The sequence below is a fragment of the Cornus florida genome, unplaced genomic scaffold (assembly GCF_030987335.1).
Source record: "Cornus florida cultivar Cherokee Brave unplaced genomic scaffold, ASM3098733v1 CherokeeBrave_3.0.0_Hap2_Chr10, whole genome shotgun sequence".
NCBI classification, from domain to species: Eukaryota; Viridiplantae; Streptophyta; class Magnoliopsida; order Cornales; family Cornaceae; genus Cornus; species Cornus florida.
The window spans coordinates 34,240,126-34,259,514 of NW_026775580.1; the positions used below are offsets into that span (position 1 = coordinate 34,240,126).

Sequence of the window (19,389 nt, forward strand, 5' to 3'; positions counted from 1 at the left end):
TAATTCAAAATATTTTGTGTAGGATTCACGGCTACTTTAATACACAAAAATAATATTTTATAAAGCGTCAATAAAATATATTTTACTTTTTATTTAAATTATATAAATTAATTTTATAAGTTAATATTTATTTTAAAATTTTAGAATTTAGTTAAAAAAAAAATTGAAATATAAAATTTGGTGGTAATTTTTGAAAGACAAGGCCATCTGATTAGTACTTAGTTTGTATGAAAGCAAGGGCATAGATGGTTTGGCACATTGGGAGACCAAATTGTTGACAACGAGGAAAGCTTGCCGCGTGTATCTCTCCATATATAATAAGGCAAGTAATTTGTCGTCTAAGGAATTGCTAAATCAACGGTCAAATTTACTACTTCCAGTCTCTTGACTGATGCATGAGTGGGAACACGCGCGATCAGTAGAACTGTTTAAATCATGATGTTGCTGTTAACAAAATGTGATATATACAGGCATAATGTGATTTTTGTTTTTTTATAAAAAAAAATTACTATTAAAAGTTGGATATAAAAAAAGTGTAATTATTCACACCCTTCCAATATAAATGTCCCATTTTGGAAATTTGGTTTTTAAAACTATCTCTGTCTCCTACCATTCCAATTTAAATATCTACCCTTTAATTTTTGATTATTTTAAAATAAATATCTCATTTAAAAAATCAAAATATTATTTTTTTGTAACATTATTAATTTATACCGTCTTGTATTGAACATATAAAAAGTAAACTATCTAGACCCACTATGGATATATAAAAAAACTATTTGGACCCTTATGGATATATTTGATAATTCATTCACTTATAATACAATAAAAAATTATTAAAATTCATCATTTTAAAAAGTTAAATCTTGAAAAGATACGTTTAATTCAGGGGATTAGGATCCTCGGTAGTAAACCGGTCAGGATCCTTTATAGTAAATGGGTCATGTTGTACCTATGTTGTAGTGCAAAAAGAAATATTTTTAAAATGGTTAAAAAAAAAAAAAAAAAGTCCTCTTCTGCTTCAGTGCCTCCCTCGTCGCCGTCCCGTTAGCCATCTCTGTCATCACTTCATTGTTGTCTCACTATTGTATTTTCAGGTCCTCATCCTTTCTTTCTCTCTCTCTCTCCTTTTCTTTTCATTGTTATAGGATAACCCCAGAATTATTCACGAGGGCATAATCAATTAGAATGACTAATGATTTTACAGTAAAATTAGTTTTAAAATTATTTTTAGAATCACAAATGGGTAAAATCCTAGTTTTAAAATTATTTTACAGTAAAATCCTTGAAGCAGTATAGAGGAGACCAAAACCAAAGATGATCGCGAGTAATCCGTTTGTGTAAAGCCACCGGAATTGATACTTTTCTATTGCCGGATCCTCACCTTTGGGGGATATAAACTCACTTACAGCTCCCTATGATTCAAAAGTCCACCTAATGTTTAGAATCACATATGATAATCATTTGTCACAATCTATAATTTGATCTGTTTTCTGTCTTTAAAATACCTCGATAGCCTCTTGGATGAAGAGAACAACAATTAACATGCCAAAAAGTTCTCTGGCAATTCTTGTGAATCTATTTATAACAGTACAAGCATTGCATGTAGCAAGAAAAAACAGCAAGAATGCGTATTCAATGATATGCAAAAAGCAATAGTTGAAAACATAAGAAGGTTTGATTCATAGTACCATCCAGCCCAAGCCAAGAACAAAGTCTTTCCCAAATATTCGCTCCCTTTTGCGAAGTTATACAAATAGGTGTACATGATAACAGTGGGCTCTGCAACTCCTAATATCAAAAGAGGTTGTCCCCCGACTAACGAGTGTTTGATACCACATAAAGCAGTAGAAGTTAAAGTTTTGCATAGAGAAAACATGACTCTTAAACCCGTCAATTAAAATACCAACTCAAAAACGTAAGTGAGGGCATTGACAGTAAATTATCTTTTCATTTGTGCTCCATTTCATTGCCAATAAAGGAAGGCAAGAAAACACATTTGCTAGTTATTTTCAAAAACAAAGATAGTAGTTAGAGATTTTAGCTTTACTTATAAGTTTAAAGGGAACCAAATAGAGCATAAAAATCTGGAAGGTTTTATAATTGTTCGATGTCAGGAAGTTCATCAAATAGATCACTTAAAAATATGTTCACCAACAGGGATAATATATGGACAACAGGTACTGTCAGATTTTCTAAAAATTATTTGTTGGTCCAAAAATTATGAAATTTGGCAGAGAGTAATTAGACATGCAGAGGAACCTGTGGTAAAATTTTCGTAGGGATCGGAACATTACAGCCCCTTGGAGAAAATATTGAATTTCAGCACATTTTAAAATCCTTGTTTATCCCCAAACACCTACTTCAAACTGAAAATCAATATTTTCTCTAAGGGGCTTTAGAGATCCAAATGCTTTCAAATTTTTATCAAAACTTCATTTATGCATCTAGTATTTCTTCGTAAACTTTTGCAATTTTTAGATCAACAGATATTTTTCTAAAAATTTGAGAGTACTTGCTGTCCGTCTTTTATCGCTGCTAGAAAACGAAATTTCAATAATTTTTGTTTGACCAACTTCTTGACACTGAAAAATTATCAAAATTTCCATATTTATACCTCCATTAGTATATGTTCTAAAAACCAAAGCTCGAAATGTTCTCAGCTACCTACATTTTTCAAATGAACAAAGTTTGCCAAACGCTCAATTTTCAGTTCATTCTTTGACTACTGTATGTCCTCTAAGAAACTGATTTCAATGGCTAAGATCAAACTTCTGGGATTGGCTCATATATGTTACCCTCTGAGTCTAGTTTCCAAATCATTTTTGTTTGCTCCATTTCGATTTAAAATTAAATTTTTACGAATTCTTAAGTAATTGCTGAGCAGATTTTGTTTTGAGGTTTTTTGTGACGTGTTTAAGTTGGCAATTTCACACAAGTAGACATAATTTTATTTTGGGTGATACACAGCCCTTTGTTCTAATGGCTGACATTATCTAATATTTTTTCATAAGAACGATTATTGTATTCCTTAGGCATAATAATATCATGATTTGAGCTTTTTGTACTAAGATATTGAGCATGAACTTGAATATCACTTGCATGATTGAAAAATCATATATAAGTTATTGGTTACTATTATGAATATTTACAATAGTCAATGTTTGCTGAGAAATTGCATTCTGTAAGACACTTTGTTATCTTCTTATAGGTGGTGGTTTTAAATGGATAGTTCATTAGGTGAACGAAGCCATAAACCCAAATTTGGAATGATGTTCAAGTCTGCTGAAAATGCATATGACTTTTACAATGCATACGGACGTGAAGTTGGATTTAGTGTGAGAAGGGATTATTCCAATAAAAACTATAAAACTGAAGAAATTAGTTCTGCCCAATTTGTATGTTGCAAGGAGGGTTATAGAGGAAACGATAAAAGGGACCATCTTACAAAAGAAGCTAAGGCAGAAACAAAGGTCGAATGTGGTGCATTCATGTATATAAATTTTGAAAGGGAGGAAGGAATATATTTCGTAGACAGAATTGAAGAGAAGTACAATCATAAACTTATTAGAAAAGATTGCACTCATTTGATGCCTTCCCAACAGAACATCTTTGTACCTCAAGCAATTGACATCGAGTTGGCAAATGATTCTGGACTACCAGTTGGTTCTTCATATGAACTAATGGGACGACAATCCGGGGCAAGAGAAGCGTTTGGGTTTACAAAAGTAGACCAAAAAATTATTTGAGAACCAAAAGATAAAAGCAATTACAATCTAGAGAGGCTGGATCCATATTTGAGTATTTTCAATCCTAAATGTTGCAAAATCCCTCATTTTTTCATGCGGTTCAGTTGGACAAAGATGACTTGATAACCAATAAATTTTGGGCCGATGTAAGGATGATTATTGACTATGGTCATTTTGGAGATATTGTGTCATTCGACACAACATACACGGTGAATAATGTGAATCGACCATTTGCTGTTTTTGTTGGTTTGAATCATCACAAAGAAACAGTTACATTTGGAGGTGTTTTGATGTATGATGAGACAGCGGATTCATTTGTGTAGTTGTTTGAGACATTTTTGAAGGCAATGTCTCATAAATTTCCGAAGACAATTATAAGTGACCAAGATGCGGCTAATACAAAAGCATTAGTATTGGTGATGCCCGAGACATACCACCATCTTTGTATATGGCATATTATGCAAAATCGTACGAAGCATTTAGGCAATGTTATTAAGGGTCCAGTGGGTATAACAGGCATTTTATCTGAGTTTATGAAAAAACATGAGGACGAAGATGATTTTAAAATATGTTGGGAGTCCATGCTAACCGAGTGTGGTGTTCGTGACAACAAATGGTTGTCTGAAACGTATAATTTAAGGACCAAATGGGCAAAAGTATTTGTGAAAAATCATTGGTCTACTAGTATGCATAGCACTCAACTTAGTGAAAGCTTCAATTTCAGATTGAAAAAATTCGCTAAATCTGACCATAATATTCCCAATTTTTTCAAACACTTTGATAGGATGGTCACTGAGAAAATGTATACTGAACTAAAGGCGGAGTACGATTTGACTCACCAAGAGCCGAATGTTAAACTTTCGTGCACGATGGTAGTCAAAGCTGGTGAGATTTACACAAAAAAAATGTTTTAGTTATTTCAAAAAGAAATTCAAACTACAGTTGGATTCTCTTTCAAAGAATCAATTTAGCAGGATGGAGAAGTTATATACAAAGTGGTCTCGCTTGAAAAGCATAATCAAGAATGGCGTGTAAAAAAGAAAACAGATGACTAGCTATTTGACATGCAGTTGTTGGATGTTTGAAATAGATGGTATTCCGCGTTCACACATGTTAAAGGTCATGAGAGAAGTGCTACACAAAACTGAATTACCAAGGAATACATACTGAAACGGTGGACGCAAGAGGCAAGAGATGGGGCAATGTTGGATTTCATTGGTCGTGAAGTGCAAACGGATCCTGAATTGCAATAACGACAAAGATATAGAGACATGTATTATCTATTCACTCGCGTTAGTTCATTTGCATTAGAGGGTGAATATTTTATTAATTTATCCATTATCCACGAGGAACATTTGCTTAAGCTTCTTGAAGAAATGAGAATGCAAAAACAGGTGCAACGTAATGATGAATACCCGTCCAAGGCTGGCAATGGGCGTCAAATTCATGTCACTAATGAGCAAAGTGGCCATGACATTACTGTAAACGGTTTTAAAAAACGGGACACATCAAGAGGGCAGAAAAAAAGACTCAAACCAACATTTGAAATTGCTACAAAAAGGGGAAAGAAATCTTTGAAACAACCTGTTCAATCACACATGAAGCATAAGGTGAGTAGCACTCTAACATGTTACAAATGTTTAAAACATACCGGTTTGACTACCATTGGATTTTCTTTTAAATTTTCTTTTTTTTTTAGGGTGCTGAAATTCCAAGCGAGTATGCATGGATGTCTATACCACTTAGTCCACCCCCAAACCCTAACTTGCGAAGGAGTTACGACTACCAGAGGCTTCAATTTCTTAATCGGTGTGATATAGATAGTGTAACAAGTGCAGAAATATTGAACTACGATTTGTCACAAGCCACCACAGAAGTGAATATTGCTTCTCAATCATCTTATTGTCCATTTCTTAAGCAGGTTATTACCTATTTCATATATTGTTATATTGTAATTTTTTTGTTTATTTAAACAATTATTTATACAACACGCTTGTTGCTAGGTCAATGAGACAACCAATCATGCTAAAGATACAACATTAGCAAATCTAAGCGGTGATTGGGTAAGTCTATTCTTTTATTTATTTATTTTTTATAATCATAATTGGCTATTTATTGATGGTAATACATATTTTATTTTTATTTATTGTATATTTTTTTAAATGCAGCCCTTGGATCTAAACTCTTGAAGTTGTAGTTGAGAAGACATATATGGCGTTGTTTTGTATCTGCCAGGGCTTTGCTCACCCCTAATAATTTTTTAGATGAAGTAAATGGTACCAGAAATAATTAGCTTGATTGAAGATGACTGTTTTACTTCACTTCCCTTGGGAATTCTTGCCTAGTTGAGTTTCATTATTTGGTTCTTGTTGATGTTTAACTTGCCTAGTTACTTTTACTTTACTTATAGGAATTATTGTTATTGTTTTGTTGAATCATACTTGATCTGGTTCAGAATACTCATACTTTGTGAGAGGCATACCAAAAGTTGTGATCCTGTTGAATTATTCCAATTATTCGCCTGTACCGAGTAAGTTTTTATCTAGAAACTCATGCATGCTGCTCATATGTACTATTTTGCTTGCATTTGTCATGATGATTTATTAGGCAATTATTTCCTGTGCGTTAAAATTTCTTATGCATTTGCCAAAGAGAAATCTACTGTATTATCAGTTTTGGCATTTCAAATTCCAATTCAGCTTAGAATAGAAGGAGTTGTGGAATAAATAGTCAAATTCCAAAGTAATTTTGTGAAAGGACTTGTGTAGGGAATTAGAAATGAAAACTTAGAAAAAATGTGAGAATTTCGTGGGGCTATTCTTCATATTTGTAATGGACCAAACATTCCATCTTTTCTCTTTTAAGGGATTCTGTAAGTTAGGATTTGTGATGCTTTTATTTTTTTGAGTGGACGATGGTGATTTCGAGCTCCTCAATGAACATCAACACTAACCAAATAAAACAACTGCATGTACAATGACAAACCACTTATAAATTAATGCAATTGATAGTTGAAATTAAATTTAATTACACTTGGGTCATGCATATCTTTTAAAAAAGTAGACTTACAACCTTTTTGTTTATATGTCTTCAATTTATTAACCCATTTTACCAAATCATTAAGCGCACACTTTGCCCAATTTTATTGGTTGATTTTCTTTACATCATCAATGTACCATTCCAAAAAAGTCTTTCCACACCTCATGAGTAGTGTTTGGAAACAATATGCATCCTCACGCATATAGTATAAAAAGTCACTTAAAATCATCATCAACGAGTCGATCACCCCAATTTCGAAGCATCTCACCAATTTTGGCAACCTTTAAACTCTTTTTTTTTTTTTTTTTTTTTCATGAAACTATCTTCTTTTACCCAACTCCAGTTGGTCATACCCTTGTCTCCTTCTGAGTTCACCATTACTAAGTGACCATTGGGTATCTCAAGAATGTGCTTGACATCTGTCATTGTTATCGGAATGAGTTTATCAAAAAGCCTCAAACCGCTTCTGCGCTCGTCAAAATTTTCTATCAGGTACTGACAAAGATATTGGTTCAAGTGAGTACACTTCAACTCAAGAAGATTTCCAAAACCTATATCCCAGACAACAAAAATCTGGTCTTCTTTAAAACTAGATATTGTTTCAAAAGAAACTTCACCGGTATTGAGGTCACTCTTTTGTTCTGTAACAAATTACAAAATAATAAGTAAAAAAATTGTATCTTCATAAATGTGTTACTTAATAAATTTATAAAATTAATGATCAATGATGAGAGAAAACAAAATATAACACTGCAAAACAGTCTTCAAAGAATTGTAAAACGGGACGTTATTCTATTTTTCAGAGTGTTAAAAGGCTTCACATTGTAAAAATACATAACAGTTTTCAAAGAATTGTAATCAACTAAAACTCCTTGAATATTACTATCAACTATCCCTAGAATGTAAAATTTCTTACCTTAGGCTTTTTCTACTTTTTCTTTTTCCTAGTGTAAGACACTAATTTTTTTTATTGATCTCTAAAAGGCTTTTTTATCAATTTCCGACATCGAATTCCATTCTTTTGAATACTCTTTGTTTTGCCCCACCACATGTGTACCAGTTTTTTAATTTTGTTTTCTAATAACATGACATAAAACTATAATTTTTTTTTTTTTTAAAAAAAAAAATGTTCGTAATGTTGGCCTTAGTCCCAATCAAGATGGTGGATGTATGAAAAGTTCTTCAGCTTAAAGTCAGAATCAGAAAGTTAACTTACATAGTGTAGTCCAAGCTACTACATATTTCAGAAGTTCCCGAACTAATAATGTTCTTAACAGTAGTAAAAGTTAGATCAGGTTAAGCGAACCCAATATACCCCATGTCTCATGTTGCCTGAATTGAGTTAATTTCACTTTCATCACTTTGGTTGACCCAATATAGTAGGCAACATATACTGTAAAACATAATGTGTAATTTCAAAATGTAAGCTTGAGATGCAGGACCTTGGCTTTGATCCTGACCTCCGTGACCATTTAATTTTTGCTAATTGTCAACTTTTTATACAAAGTAGACCGGAAATGTTACAAGTGTTCTGTTTGAAGTTTGTTGAATGGCATGGATGAAATTGAATTTGAGAATTTGGGCAGGATGTTTTTGAATTAAATTGGTTACAGGTTTCAGAAGTTGGAAATTCTGGCAGTGAATTTTTAAGTGTCATAATGTTCTCGATGAAAGCAACTTAAACTGAAATTTTATAATAATATACTCTCTGTTGTTTACATGTATGTGTAAAAGACAAAAGCAAAACGTCTAATTCTATCATATATGTAAATGATTATCCCAAAAGTGATACTGGTCATTTAATCCCAACTATCAAAATGATTTGGTTGGAATTTTTTCCGTCAAATTTCATGTTCTCAATTGATGGCGCAAATTATAAAGATTTTTGGTCTCTGTGGTGGATGGTGAATTCTTATTTTTAATGAACTTCTTGATATCAAACAATTGATTTTTGGTCAAGTGATTTATTTGATATCGAACAATTATAAAACCTTCCAGATTTTTATCCCATCATGTCTACTTTCGAAAAACCAAAGCCTTGGAAATTTCTCAATTCTTTACCATTTTCATCCTACCTCATCGTGCTCGCTCTCATAAAGCACTGAAAAAAGACCCCGGGGAAAAAAACATGGGGTGTCTCATCAGATTAAGCCACAGAAAGAAACAGAGAACTAAAAGGGTAAATAAATGTTAAAGGCCAAATTACAAGCCTGAAAAAATAAATAAGTTGTGAGAAAATAGAAAAAAATTTTAGGCCAGTCAAAACTCAGACAGCAGGTACTCTCGAATTTGGTACAATTGCGACACTTTCATACCCAATGGGATACAACCTTTTCTTCTTCAATACTTTGTTGCTCTTGCCAAACAGGTGAAAAACCTAGATATATACCCAAATTACAAACTTCTCGAAGGAAAAAGAATGAGCGCCTCAATAGATTTATGCCTAAAAGATCAAATCTAGAGCAGAATATAGGAATGCAACATAAACTAACTATATCATATACATAACACACACATATATTAATATATACGCATTGAATGTAAACTGGGGGAGGGGTGCCTAGACGAATTGATTATAGAAAGATGGGTTGGGTTTCATTAGTAGATTCCAATTGTCATTCTCAAGTATACTTGTTTACTCAAAACAACAAATTTCTTGCAAACCGGAGAAGCCTAGCTTATAACAATCAAGCAATGAGAATACAACAGATGCATGCGAGATTTCCTTTGAGACATGGGAAATTTATTATGCGAGTCATGAATAATTAATTCCTTATCATACCAGTCAGAAATTAGGGTTATCCTATAAGGCTATAACAATGAGAAAGGGAAAGAGAGAGAGAGAGAAAGGGTGAGTACCTGAAATTACAGCCGTGAGACAATGACGAGGAGATGCCGGAATAACCCAGTAGAAGTATACTAGCTTGAGGTAGACCATGACGAGGGAGGGAGATGGACCCTTTGTTCACCCAACACATTTTGAGCACGTTCTTCAAGCCAGGATACAACAATAAGATGTAGAGTCGGATTGATTATTTGGTAGAAAAGGGTTCACCAGGCACACTGCAAACAAGGAGTTCTTTATTATGAGATGATCGACCCTTTCTTTCTCTTTTGCCCTTGGCTCCGCCACGAAAACAGGGATTTGGAACAAGCCACTATCTCGTTCACTTGGTCCAAACGAAGTTCCCCCCATCCAACGGCTTTAGGAGAACACCCATGTAATTAGGCCGGCGACGTCAACTTGCGCCCTTACTGCAAGCTGCTTGACTGTGATCGACGAGGGAGGCGTTGAAGTAGAAGAAGATATTTTGTTTTTTGTTTTGTTTTGTTTTGTTTGTTTGTTTGTTTGTTTTTGTTTTTATTTATTTATTTATTTGTTTGGCAGTTTTTTTTTTTTTTTTTTTTATTTTTTTTATTTTTATTGTAATATTTTTACCATAACGTTGTTCCCTTTTAAAAATATTTCTTTTTGCACTAATTGAGTACAACAGGACCTATTTACAGTAGAGGATCCTTGTCCTTAATAAATTTAGGACGGATGGAGTATTAGGAGTCCACCTTTCTTTATTGGAATGTACCAAATTAGTTGTCCTTTTACTTTTTCAAAACAAACTAAAGGCCATCTTTTCATAATTACCCTTTAACTTTTACAAAAATCTCTTAACTTAATAATACACTTATTTAAATTTAAAAGGAAGGCTTGGTAATTTTATAAGAGAATAATGCAATAATTGCATATTCCCTTCAAGTGTTATACTCCCTAAAATGAACAACTAAGGATGATTTGTTTTTATGAGTTCAATGCAAGAAGGGTAAAATAACAAATTGACTTTTTGATTTGTAACAATTATTTTGGAACAACAAAATAAGGAAACATGGACACTTATTTAAATTTAAAAGGATGACTTGGTAATTTTATAAGGGAATCATGCAATAATTGCACGTTCCCTTAAAATGTTTTACTTCCTAAATGAACAACTAAGGATGATTTGTTTTTATGAGTTCAATGCAAGAAGGGTAAAATAACACATTGACTTTTTGATTTGTAACAATTATTTTGGAACAACCAAATAAGGAAACGTGTCATCTCTAAAATCTGGCAATCTAGATTTACTAGGTACATACTTGTCTCTTCTGAGATATGAGTTGAATAAACATTTTTGGTGAATACTATTTTTGATTTATTTTTAAAAATTAAAAATATATTGATACAATTATTATTTATATATAACAGTCCATTTTTTTATATGATTTGAGAAATTTTCTACACATGAATTTTTTTTTTTTTTTTTTATGGAAAAGTTAATTAGTTTCTTAAAAGTATCATGTGAGTTTTTAGTAACTATGATGCAAATATTATACTGAAACTGGTATAACCCCACCGAAAAAGAACAACGGAAAAAAAATGGTTAACATCCTCCACATCCAACTCATATTTCTGGTAAACCGGACTTTCCAAGCAACCTCGACAAGTAAGAGCAAATCCTATTCGGATTATCCAGTAACAACATTTCCAAATAAAAATAACACGGTCACAATCGGAAGACTTGTATGTAAAAGCACAAGTCTAGTCCACTCCAAACAGCTACATATGACAATAAGCATTGTAGTGTTCTACGGATGAAAATACATTCCTTTTATAAAGCTCAGTTGAAATATTCAAAAAATCAACTCAAAGTCAATCCCAATATGGCAGTTATAGTACACAGCAACAATCACATGCATAGAGCAGCAGAATAACATTACCCAAATGCCTATAACATATGACAATATATAAGTAATGCAGTATTCTAAGGATGAAAAATGCATTCCCTTTTTTACAGCTCAGTTGGAAATTTCAGAAAATCAACCCAAAATGAATCCCAACACAACAGTTGTAGTACACAGTAACAATCATATGCAGAGAATAGCACTCGCACAGTACCCAAGTGTACATAACACATGACAATGAGCAATATGTATGAAATATTTGGTGTAAGTGTATAACACGTGCTGGAGCTCAACAAAAAAGGTACCACAAACACATGCACGAGGGTACGTACTAGTTTTAATATATTTTATTATTATTAGTTATTTCAATTTTTTTTTTTTTGTCATTTCCTTTTACTTTCTTTGCTTTGGTTTTCATGTGGGCTGTACTTGTGATTCGGTGGATGCATAGCTTGTGGAGAGGGCGCGAATCACCTGCAGTATAATTCTCATGTTGTTTTCTACAGTGAACAGTAAGTGACCTTAGTTTGGTCACGTTTTACTCCACTTAATAGACACTAACACTGTATTTGGCAATTGCACCGCTATTTATAAGTAATATTTCACCACCATTTTTAAGTAACGTCACAGAAGTCTAAAAGTAATATCACATAATCTAAAAAGTAGTATCACCACCATTTATAAGTATATTTCACCTTTAAAACGTGGTAATATTACTTTTTAAATTATGTGATATTACTTTTAGACTTCTGTGATGTTACTTATAAATGGTGGTGATGTTACTTTTTAGACTATTTTTACATTTCATCACTATTTATAAGTAACATCACAGAGTCTAAAATGTAACATCACCGTTTGTAAAAGAAAACATCACCACTTTTAATTTCAAATAATGACATAAATGATATATTGAATTGAGTTATGTTTATATGTGACATTATTTTTTAGATTATGTGATGTTACTTATAAATGGTGGTGAAATGTTACTTATAAAAATTGGTGTAATTGGCCAAACACGGTTTTAGTGTCCGTTAGCTGAAGAATGATGTGGCCAAATATGGACCACTTAAAAGTTACATCAGGAAATTGCATGGGAGCCTCACTGCAGGTGATTCGCGCCCGTATGGAGGAATTATTAAAGAGAAATGATGCATATGCCGACTTAATCCTCCGATTTATCCTCCGAATTCTAGGTGGCCAGGCCAAATCAGTAACAAAAAAACACTACTCTCTCTCTCTCTCTTCATTCCTTCTCCACTATTCCCCCTGTTTCTACCATCGTTGACTTTCTCCACCGGTACAGGGAGATAGAGCATGAGAAAGAGATCAAATTCCAATCATCATCCAACCAATAATTTCATCCTTGAGTTGCTTGGAGGCGTCGCCGGAAACTTTGCCGCATCAAATAACCGTTCCCGATGACAATACCGCACAACAAATCCGACCCAATTTTGCCTGATCCGAAGCTTTAAACCCCAAGACCACAACGTCGGTCCCAAGTGATCTCTTTTTCCTTTGTCGTCGACTTCACGGGCCAAGCCGTCGCCAGATTGGAGCTCCATCTAGAAGAAGTTGATGGAGAATGCTGATGGTCCCATCTAGAAGAAGTCGATGGAGACTGATGATGGCCCGATCGAGTTCCTCCACCGTCTGCTCACTGCCATCGCCACCGCCAGGCTGAACCCCTTCGCCCACCGCGAGCCCCTCCTCACCACCGTCCAAGCTGTCCATCTGAGCCATCGTAAGCTCACTGCCGAGTCTCCACGGCCAAGCCACCCCTCCTCAAGTGTGGCGGCTTACCCCCAGAAACTGACCCACTTGCCGGCGATCAGCCCCAAACTGGTTTTTCCGGCGAAGAGCTCTCACCGATTGCACGCACTCTTCGACTTAGTTTTTCCGAGTTCGAGACCGTCACAACCAACCCATCTCTACCTCGATGTGCACAAGCCGTAGTCTCCAAAGCAGGATTCGTCTCGCCGAGAAGTGCCACAGCCATCTCGGAGTCATGCACGGCGATTCAGTTCTACCGCCGTTCCAAGCCACCGCTGCATTTCTTTCCCACCGCCGCAGTTCACTACCGAGAGTCCTTTTGCTCGCCGGCCGCTAAACCATCCCGCCTAGCTTGAGAGGGGAATCGTGGAGAGAGAAAGAACTGTGATTTTTTTGTGTCGCCGACGAATCGTCCTGCCTAGCTTGAGATGAGAGCTTGAGAGGGGAATCGTGAAGAGAGAAAGAGCTGTGATTTTTTTGTGTCTGATGTGGCCTAGCCACCTAGGATTCGGAGGATAAATTGGAGGATTAGGTCCCTAGATGTATCATTTCTCATTATTAAATGCGTCAGCACGCGATTGGCCCGAGGACCATGAAATAATAATTTTTCTAGTGTACGTGTGTTTTGAAAAATGAGTCTACTATGTGGTGGAACGTTATACAAAGTAGTAAAGAAAATGTGTGTTAATTAATTTAAATAGATTTATATATTTCTTGTGTTTTAACCCTATTTACAAATGAAAACTAAGAAAAAGCAGCCACATTTTATTATTATTCTTAGGATTTTTTTTTTTTTTTTTTTTTTTTTTTTTTTTTCCGGGTTACCTTTAAAATTCTTTTCTTTTTTATATATAATTTATTTTTATTTCTGAAAAAATATGTATGATTTTTATTTATTTGCATTTTGCATTTTTATTTTTTACTTTTAAATTTATCAACAAATATTCGAGAAACAAAAAATTCAAAAATAATATTTTATTTATCACAAACAATATAAAAAATTACATTTTATTCGATATTATCATCAAACTTCTTCAATACCAAATTTCTTCCACAAACTTTTTCATTACCAAATCGCATTTTATTTGATATGTTTTTTTTAAAAATATTTTTACAAAAAATAAAAAATAAAATAAAATATATAAAAATAATAAAATAATAAAAAAATTTCTTTGCTTTTATCTTTTTGTTCAGTTTTACTTATTTTTCAAAATTAAAGTCAATTTTTATTCTATTTTAAGATAAAATAAATAAGGTACCAATGGGCTTTCAGATAAAAAAGAAAAAGAAAAAGAAAATTCCTCTGCCGGGACTCGAACCCGGGATTCTCTTGAGAGAATTGAATTTTCCATTGATTTTAGTTACAGCGGATTCATGTTACTTCTTTCCAGTTTATATATATATATATATATATATATATATATATATATATATATATATATATATATAAAATTTGGTCAAATAAGTGGTGTTTTTTTAACCTTCTCAAATAAGAGGTTCTCCATCTGACAACCCTCTTATAGCAACTGGCTTCTCATGAATGCATCATCTTGATTTCTTGTTTTCTTGTTGAAACATAGGCCATGCTTGGAATGCATTTCAAAAAATAGTTCTCAAGAACAGTTCTCTAGAATAGTTTTCATAGAACAGTTTTCAGTTTTTTAAGATTTCAAACCTGCTTGGTTTAGAGAATTTACAAAACAGTTTCCGAAAAACAAAAACTCATAAAACTACTTGGTTGTATAAATTTTTGAAAATAGTTTTCTTAACTAAGAAAATAAATAAAAATATCATTATACACTCTTTTATTTCTTTAATTTATGATATTAACTATTAATGTGTGTGTATATATATATATATATATATATATATATATATATATATATATTTAAATAATTGTTGAAGGTGAATTCATTTTAATTGGTATTCTTAACTTGATAAAAGTAACTTTATTTAGCATTGCCTCTGAATGATGCATACATTTGATTCATCGGATTTGGTTCATTAGATCAGTTCTAAGGGCTCCCATTTGTACTGCACCATTATCAGATAAATTAAGTGCATTCAGTACACCAATATTTAGTATTAAGACGTGTGTATCATGCATGGATTGGGATAAAGACATTTAATAAGATGTGTGTATCAAAAGACCCATTCATTCATAAATTACATCCATTAAAATAAAATAAAATAAAAACTTTATACAAAAGAAATTGAATCCAATATCCTGATATTCAAATACAATTTTTTTTTTCATTAATGGAGATGTTATATTGAACCAAAAGATCAAGCGTTTAGTATATACTTAAAGAGGGCATACCCTCTATGAAAATTCAACATGGACTGCCTAACAGACCACTCAAAACGGCAAGGAAGCTTGGACACACACTCTTCACTAATCACTTCTCTTGTTTACAATAAATCACCAAGAACAACCCCCCTGTTTACAAGATAAAATGTTTAAGAGGACAATATAATTTAGCTCACATGCATACACAATGAATAGACATTTGACTATTGTACATGCTTTTGAAATCAACTGACCGATACTTGTGAGGAAATTGTGAAGTTGAAGAATGTTGAAATGAGATCCTGCTTTAGTGTTGAGAATGAGACAATTGTAGAAGGCTTTTGGCCTAAAAGTTCTTCTCTTGATGATGTATGGTGTTCCTTCTTTTAGATCTTTTACTGAAGCTGAAGAATTTCTCAAACAACTTATGAAATCATCTAGCCTCTCAATCATGATTTGAGTGTATATCAGTGTTGCCTTTGATCTTCACAGATGGAGCACCAACTAGCTCTCTATTCAAGCTTCAGGTTAAGAGAGTGGGCTTGATCTTCCAAGTCTTACAAAATTCTTCAAGCGTGGGGTCTCTTTATTTTCAAACTTTATAGAAGAAGGCTTTGTCAGTAGTTTATTTTTTGGTCTATTTCCTCGTATAATTTAAACATCAGTACTCAGTATGGCATGTGGATTTTAACTAACATACAACGCATTCTTGGAAATAATTGATTTCTAGTATGGTACCTTCCACAAGTTTTAAATTGTAGACAGGGATGCAGAATTTACACAAATTTGTTTTTATAATTTTACAGTATAAAGAAGAGGGTAAGCAAATTGGTGATGAGATATGTGTTTGGTACTGTGAATTCTTTTGAAGCATTCTAGAATCCAATTCTGTTTTCTAGTGATAAGTAGCTCTTAAAGTTTTAAGATACTAAGAGATTTATATATAATTTTTAAATTTAATCAATAACCTATTGCTCTCTCTGTTTCCTAAACCTAATTATCATATAATTTATTGTTATCACATTTGGAAGATTGTTTAGTGTCCTTAACAAATCAAATGACTAAAATCTATACACATATCACCCGTTTAGGAGTATTCTAAAATTGGATCCTAGAATGCTTCAAAAGATGTTATGATTGTTTAAGCAAGTTGTCAGACCTCACTTCATTGGAATTGATCTCTTAGCAGAGCTTCATTTTCCAGATTCAGGCTAAAAATCTAAATTGTAGAATCTATCATCCTTTCTCTATTTATCTGTAATATGCTCTCACATTTTGTAAACATCAAAGTGGAGGGTAGGTATAGTATATAGCATTATATGTGCACAATACATAACACAAATAAGCTTTTTATCTTACCCAAATTCAAGCAATTATTTTATATCATATACTTCAATCGTTTCAGCAGATTTATAGAAAGAAACTAATACATAATTAAGAAAAAAAAAATGGTAAGATAATACACACTACAGAGACTGTTAGAAAGAGAGAGAACGTGAGAGAGACACAATTTTCTTCCATTTTATCAGGTCCTGATTCTTTTATTATAGGAGTACGTACATAATAAAATATAAATGAATTAGGTAGGGGAATAATTTGTCTCTACTATGGACAGTTCACAAACATGTCAAAGAAAGTAAAAAATCTTGATGGAAGATACTATAAATCAACTGCAACTAATTTTTAAACACACTATATTCTCTCATCTCCAATATTATGCACCAAAATCTTTTCTTTAACAACCTCATGATTAACACAATGATCTATTCCTTTTTTTTTTTTTTTCCCGCAATTGTTAATTTGACAGGTATATGGTACAGGTATATGGTACGCCAGAGATAAGGGTTTAATCTTTGCCCTTCTTTATATATATATATATATATATATATATATTTCTTTGCAAAAATGACACAACCAATTCTATCCAATTAACCAAAAATAAAGCAAAAATGACGCATAAGAGATCCATTTGCAGAAAACTAAATCCATAATTTATATAAAAAATCACGCAACCAATTTCATCCAATCAACCAAATCGACACAACTAACAAAGAAATTCACAACCAAAATATTGGGGCTGAAAGTGATCTCGATGGATTACCTAAATAGAAAGTCTTCTAAGCAGTAGATCTGGAGCCTAACACGTACGTGAGTGAGAAATCTAGAGAATACCAAGCAAATCAAAACCTTTACCCAAATTAGATATGCCAGAAAACCGCAGTAGATCTGGAGCCCAACACATACGTGAGTGAGAAATCTAGAGAATCTCATGCAAATCAAAACCTTTACCCAAATTAGATATGCCAGAAAACCTCAAAACCCCATGAATCGTAGAGAGAGAAAGGGTGAGAGAGAACAGGTTGCAGAGAGATGTTGGAGAGACCAAATCAAAACCTTAACCCAAATTATCGTAATCAAAATAGAGTTCCTCTGCACATGGATAGAGATAGAGGAGCAGCAGAGGTCGTAGAGAGGAAAAGGAGATAGGGTTAGAAACGAAGGATGACTGTACGGTTATAAACGACGCCTCTCAACGTCATTTTTTTTTAAGCGCAAGTTGTTCTCCATGTTTCCAATAAAATGAGAATTGCATCTCAAAAACAAGGAAAACAACTTTTAGTTGTTCTAAAAAAAGTGATACTATGAGAACTGTTCTTTGAAAATGGTTCCAAGCAGAGAAAAAAAGTTGTTTTGAGTTTTTTGTAAACAGTTCTGGGAGATACAATCCAAGCAGAGCCATAATTATTTTGTATATTTTGAGTAATTCATATTAAATATTTTATTTAAAAAGGAAAAGGCAAAAAAGTTGGAAATAATTATTTGTTGAATTGTTGGGACAAAAACATGAGAGCTTATGTTAAGGGCTTAATGAACATAATGGTGATAGTATAACATAATTTTTATTTATTAGTGAGGTATATCCGCGTTAAGAATCAAGTTAAAAAAATGTACTATTTATAAAAACAAAATGAAAAAAGATAATACCGAAAATACTATAAAATTTAGGTCCACTCTTAAAATATTCAACCAAATTTTAATAAGGCATAAAGTAAATTAGAAAATCTATAAAATAAAAAAATTCTAGAGTTAAAATAAAAGACTACTTACCCATATCTTATGTCTTTCTTTGAAACAATAATATATATATATATATATATATATATATATATATATATATATATATATATATATATATAAAAGATAATATAATATAAATAATCTTCTATGTACCATGAAAATATTCTAGCATTGGATCAAATTCTAGTGGAGGATTAAATTACGAAAATCAATAAAGATTTTTGTCTATAATTAAGAAAATTGTGGACTTAAAAAGTTAAATGGTGAATTGCATTAAACTATTATTTTTCTATATATATATATATATATTTTTAACCAAAAAATCCCTCTTAACTAGGGTGGTGACTTAGACCCTAGCAGAAAGGGAGTTGTTTTGACATTAAGTTTTCTCACATATTTTTTAAAGGACAATACTTAACTACTCATTGGTGAGTAGGGTGAAGTTACTCACTCTTATGTGGTTCAATAACAAAATAACACATTACCTTTAATAATAAAATAATTCGCAAATTTCTCTGTTTTTTCTGATCAACCATTGAATAAACGTATATAGTGTTTTTAGGTGTGAATTATTTTATTATTAAATGTGATATGTTATTTTATTATTATGCCACATAGGGGTGAATAGTTTCACTTTACTCACCAGTAAGTAGTTAAGTATTATTTTTTTTCAAATAAAAATACCCTGTACCTAATTTTTTTATTTTTTATTTTTTATTTTTTTATATTCCTCATATATGGGCACGGACC

General features: G+C 32.6%; 1 protein-coding gene across 1 annotated transcript; it reads left to right on the forward strand.

Annotated features, from left to right (window-relative positions):
* The first annotated feature begins 3,224 nt into the window (after positions 1-3,224).
* On the forward strand, positions 3,225-4,072 carry LOC132277479 (protein FAR1-RELATED SEQUENCE 5-like). The gene is made up of 2 exons (XM_059779332.1): positions 3,225-3,728; positions 3,854-4,072. The coding sequence occupies exons 1-2, from the start codon at positions 3,225-3,227 to the stop codon at positions 4,070-4,072; spliced, it is 723 nt and encodes a 240-aa protein (XP_059635315.1).
* Positions 4,073-19,389: the final 15,317 nt, after the last annotated feature.

Coding starts and splice junctions, on each gene's coding strand:
- LOC132277479 (XM_059779332.1), top strand. CDS start 3,225: ATGGATAGTTCATTAGGTGAACGAAGCCATAAACCCAAATTTGGAATG. Junction 3,729..3,853: donor AAGCGTTTGGGTTTACAAAA/GTAGACCAAAAA, acceptor CATGCGGTTCAG/TTGGACAAAGATGACTTGAT.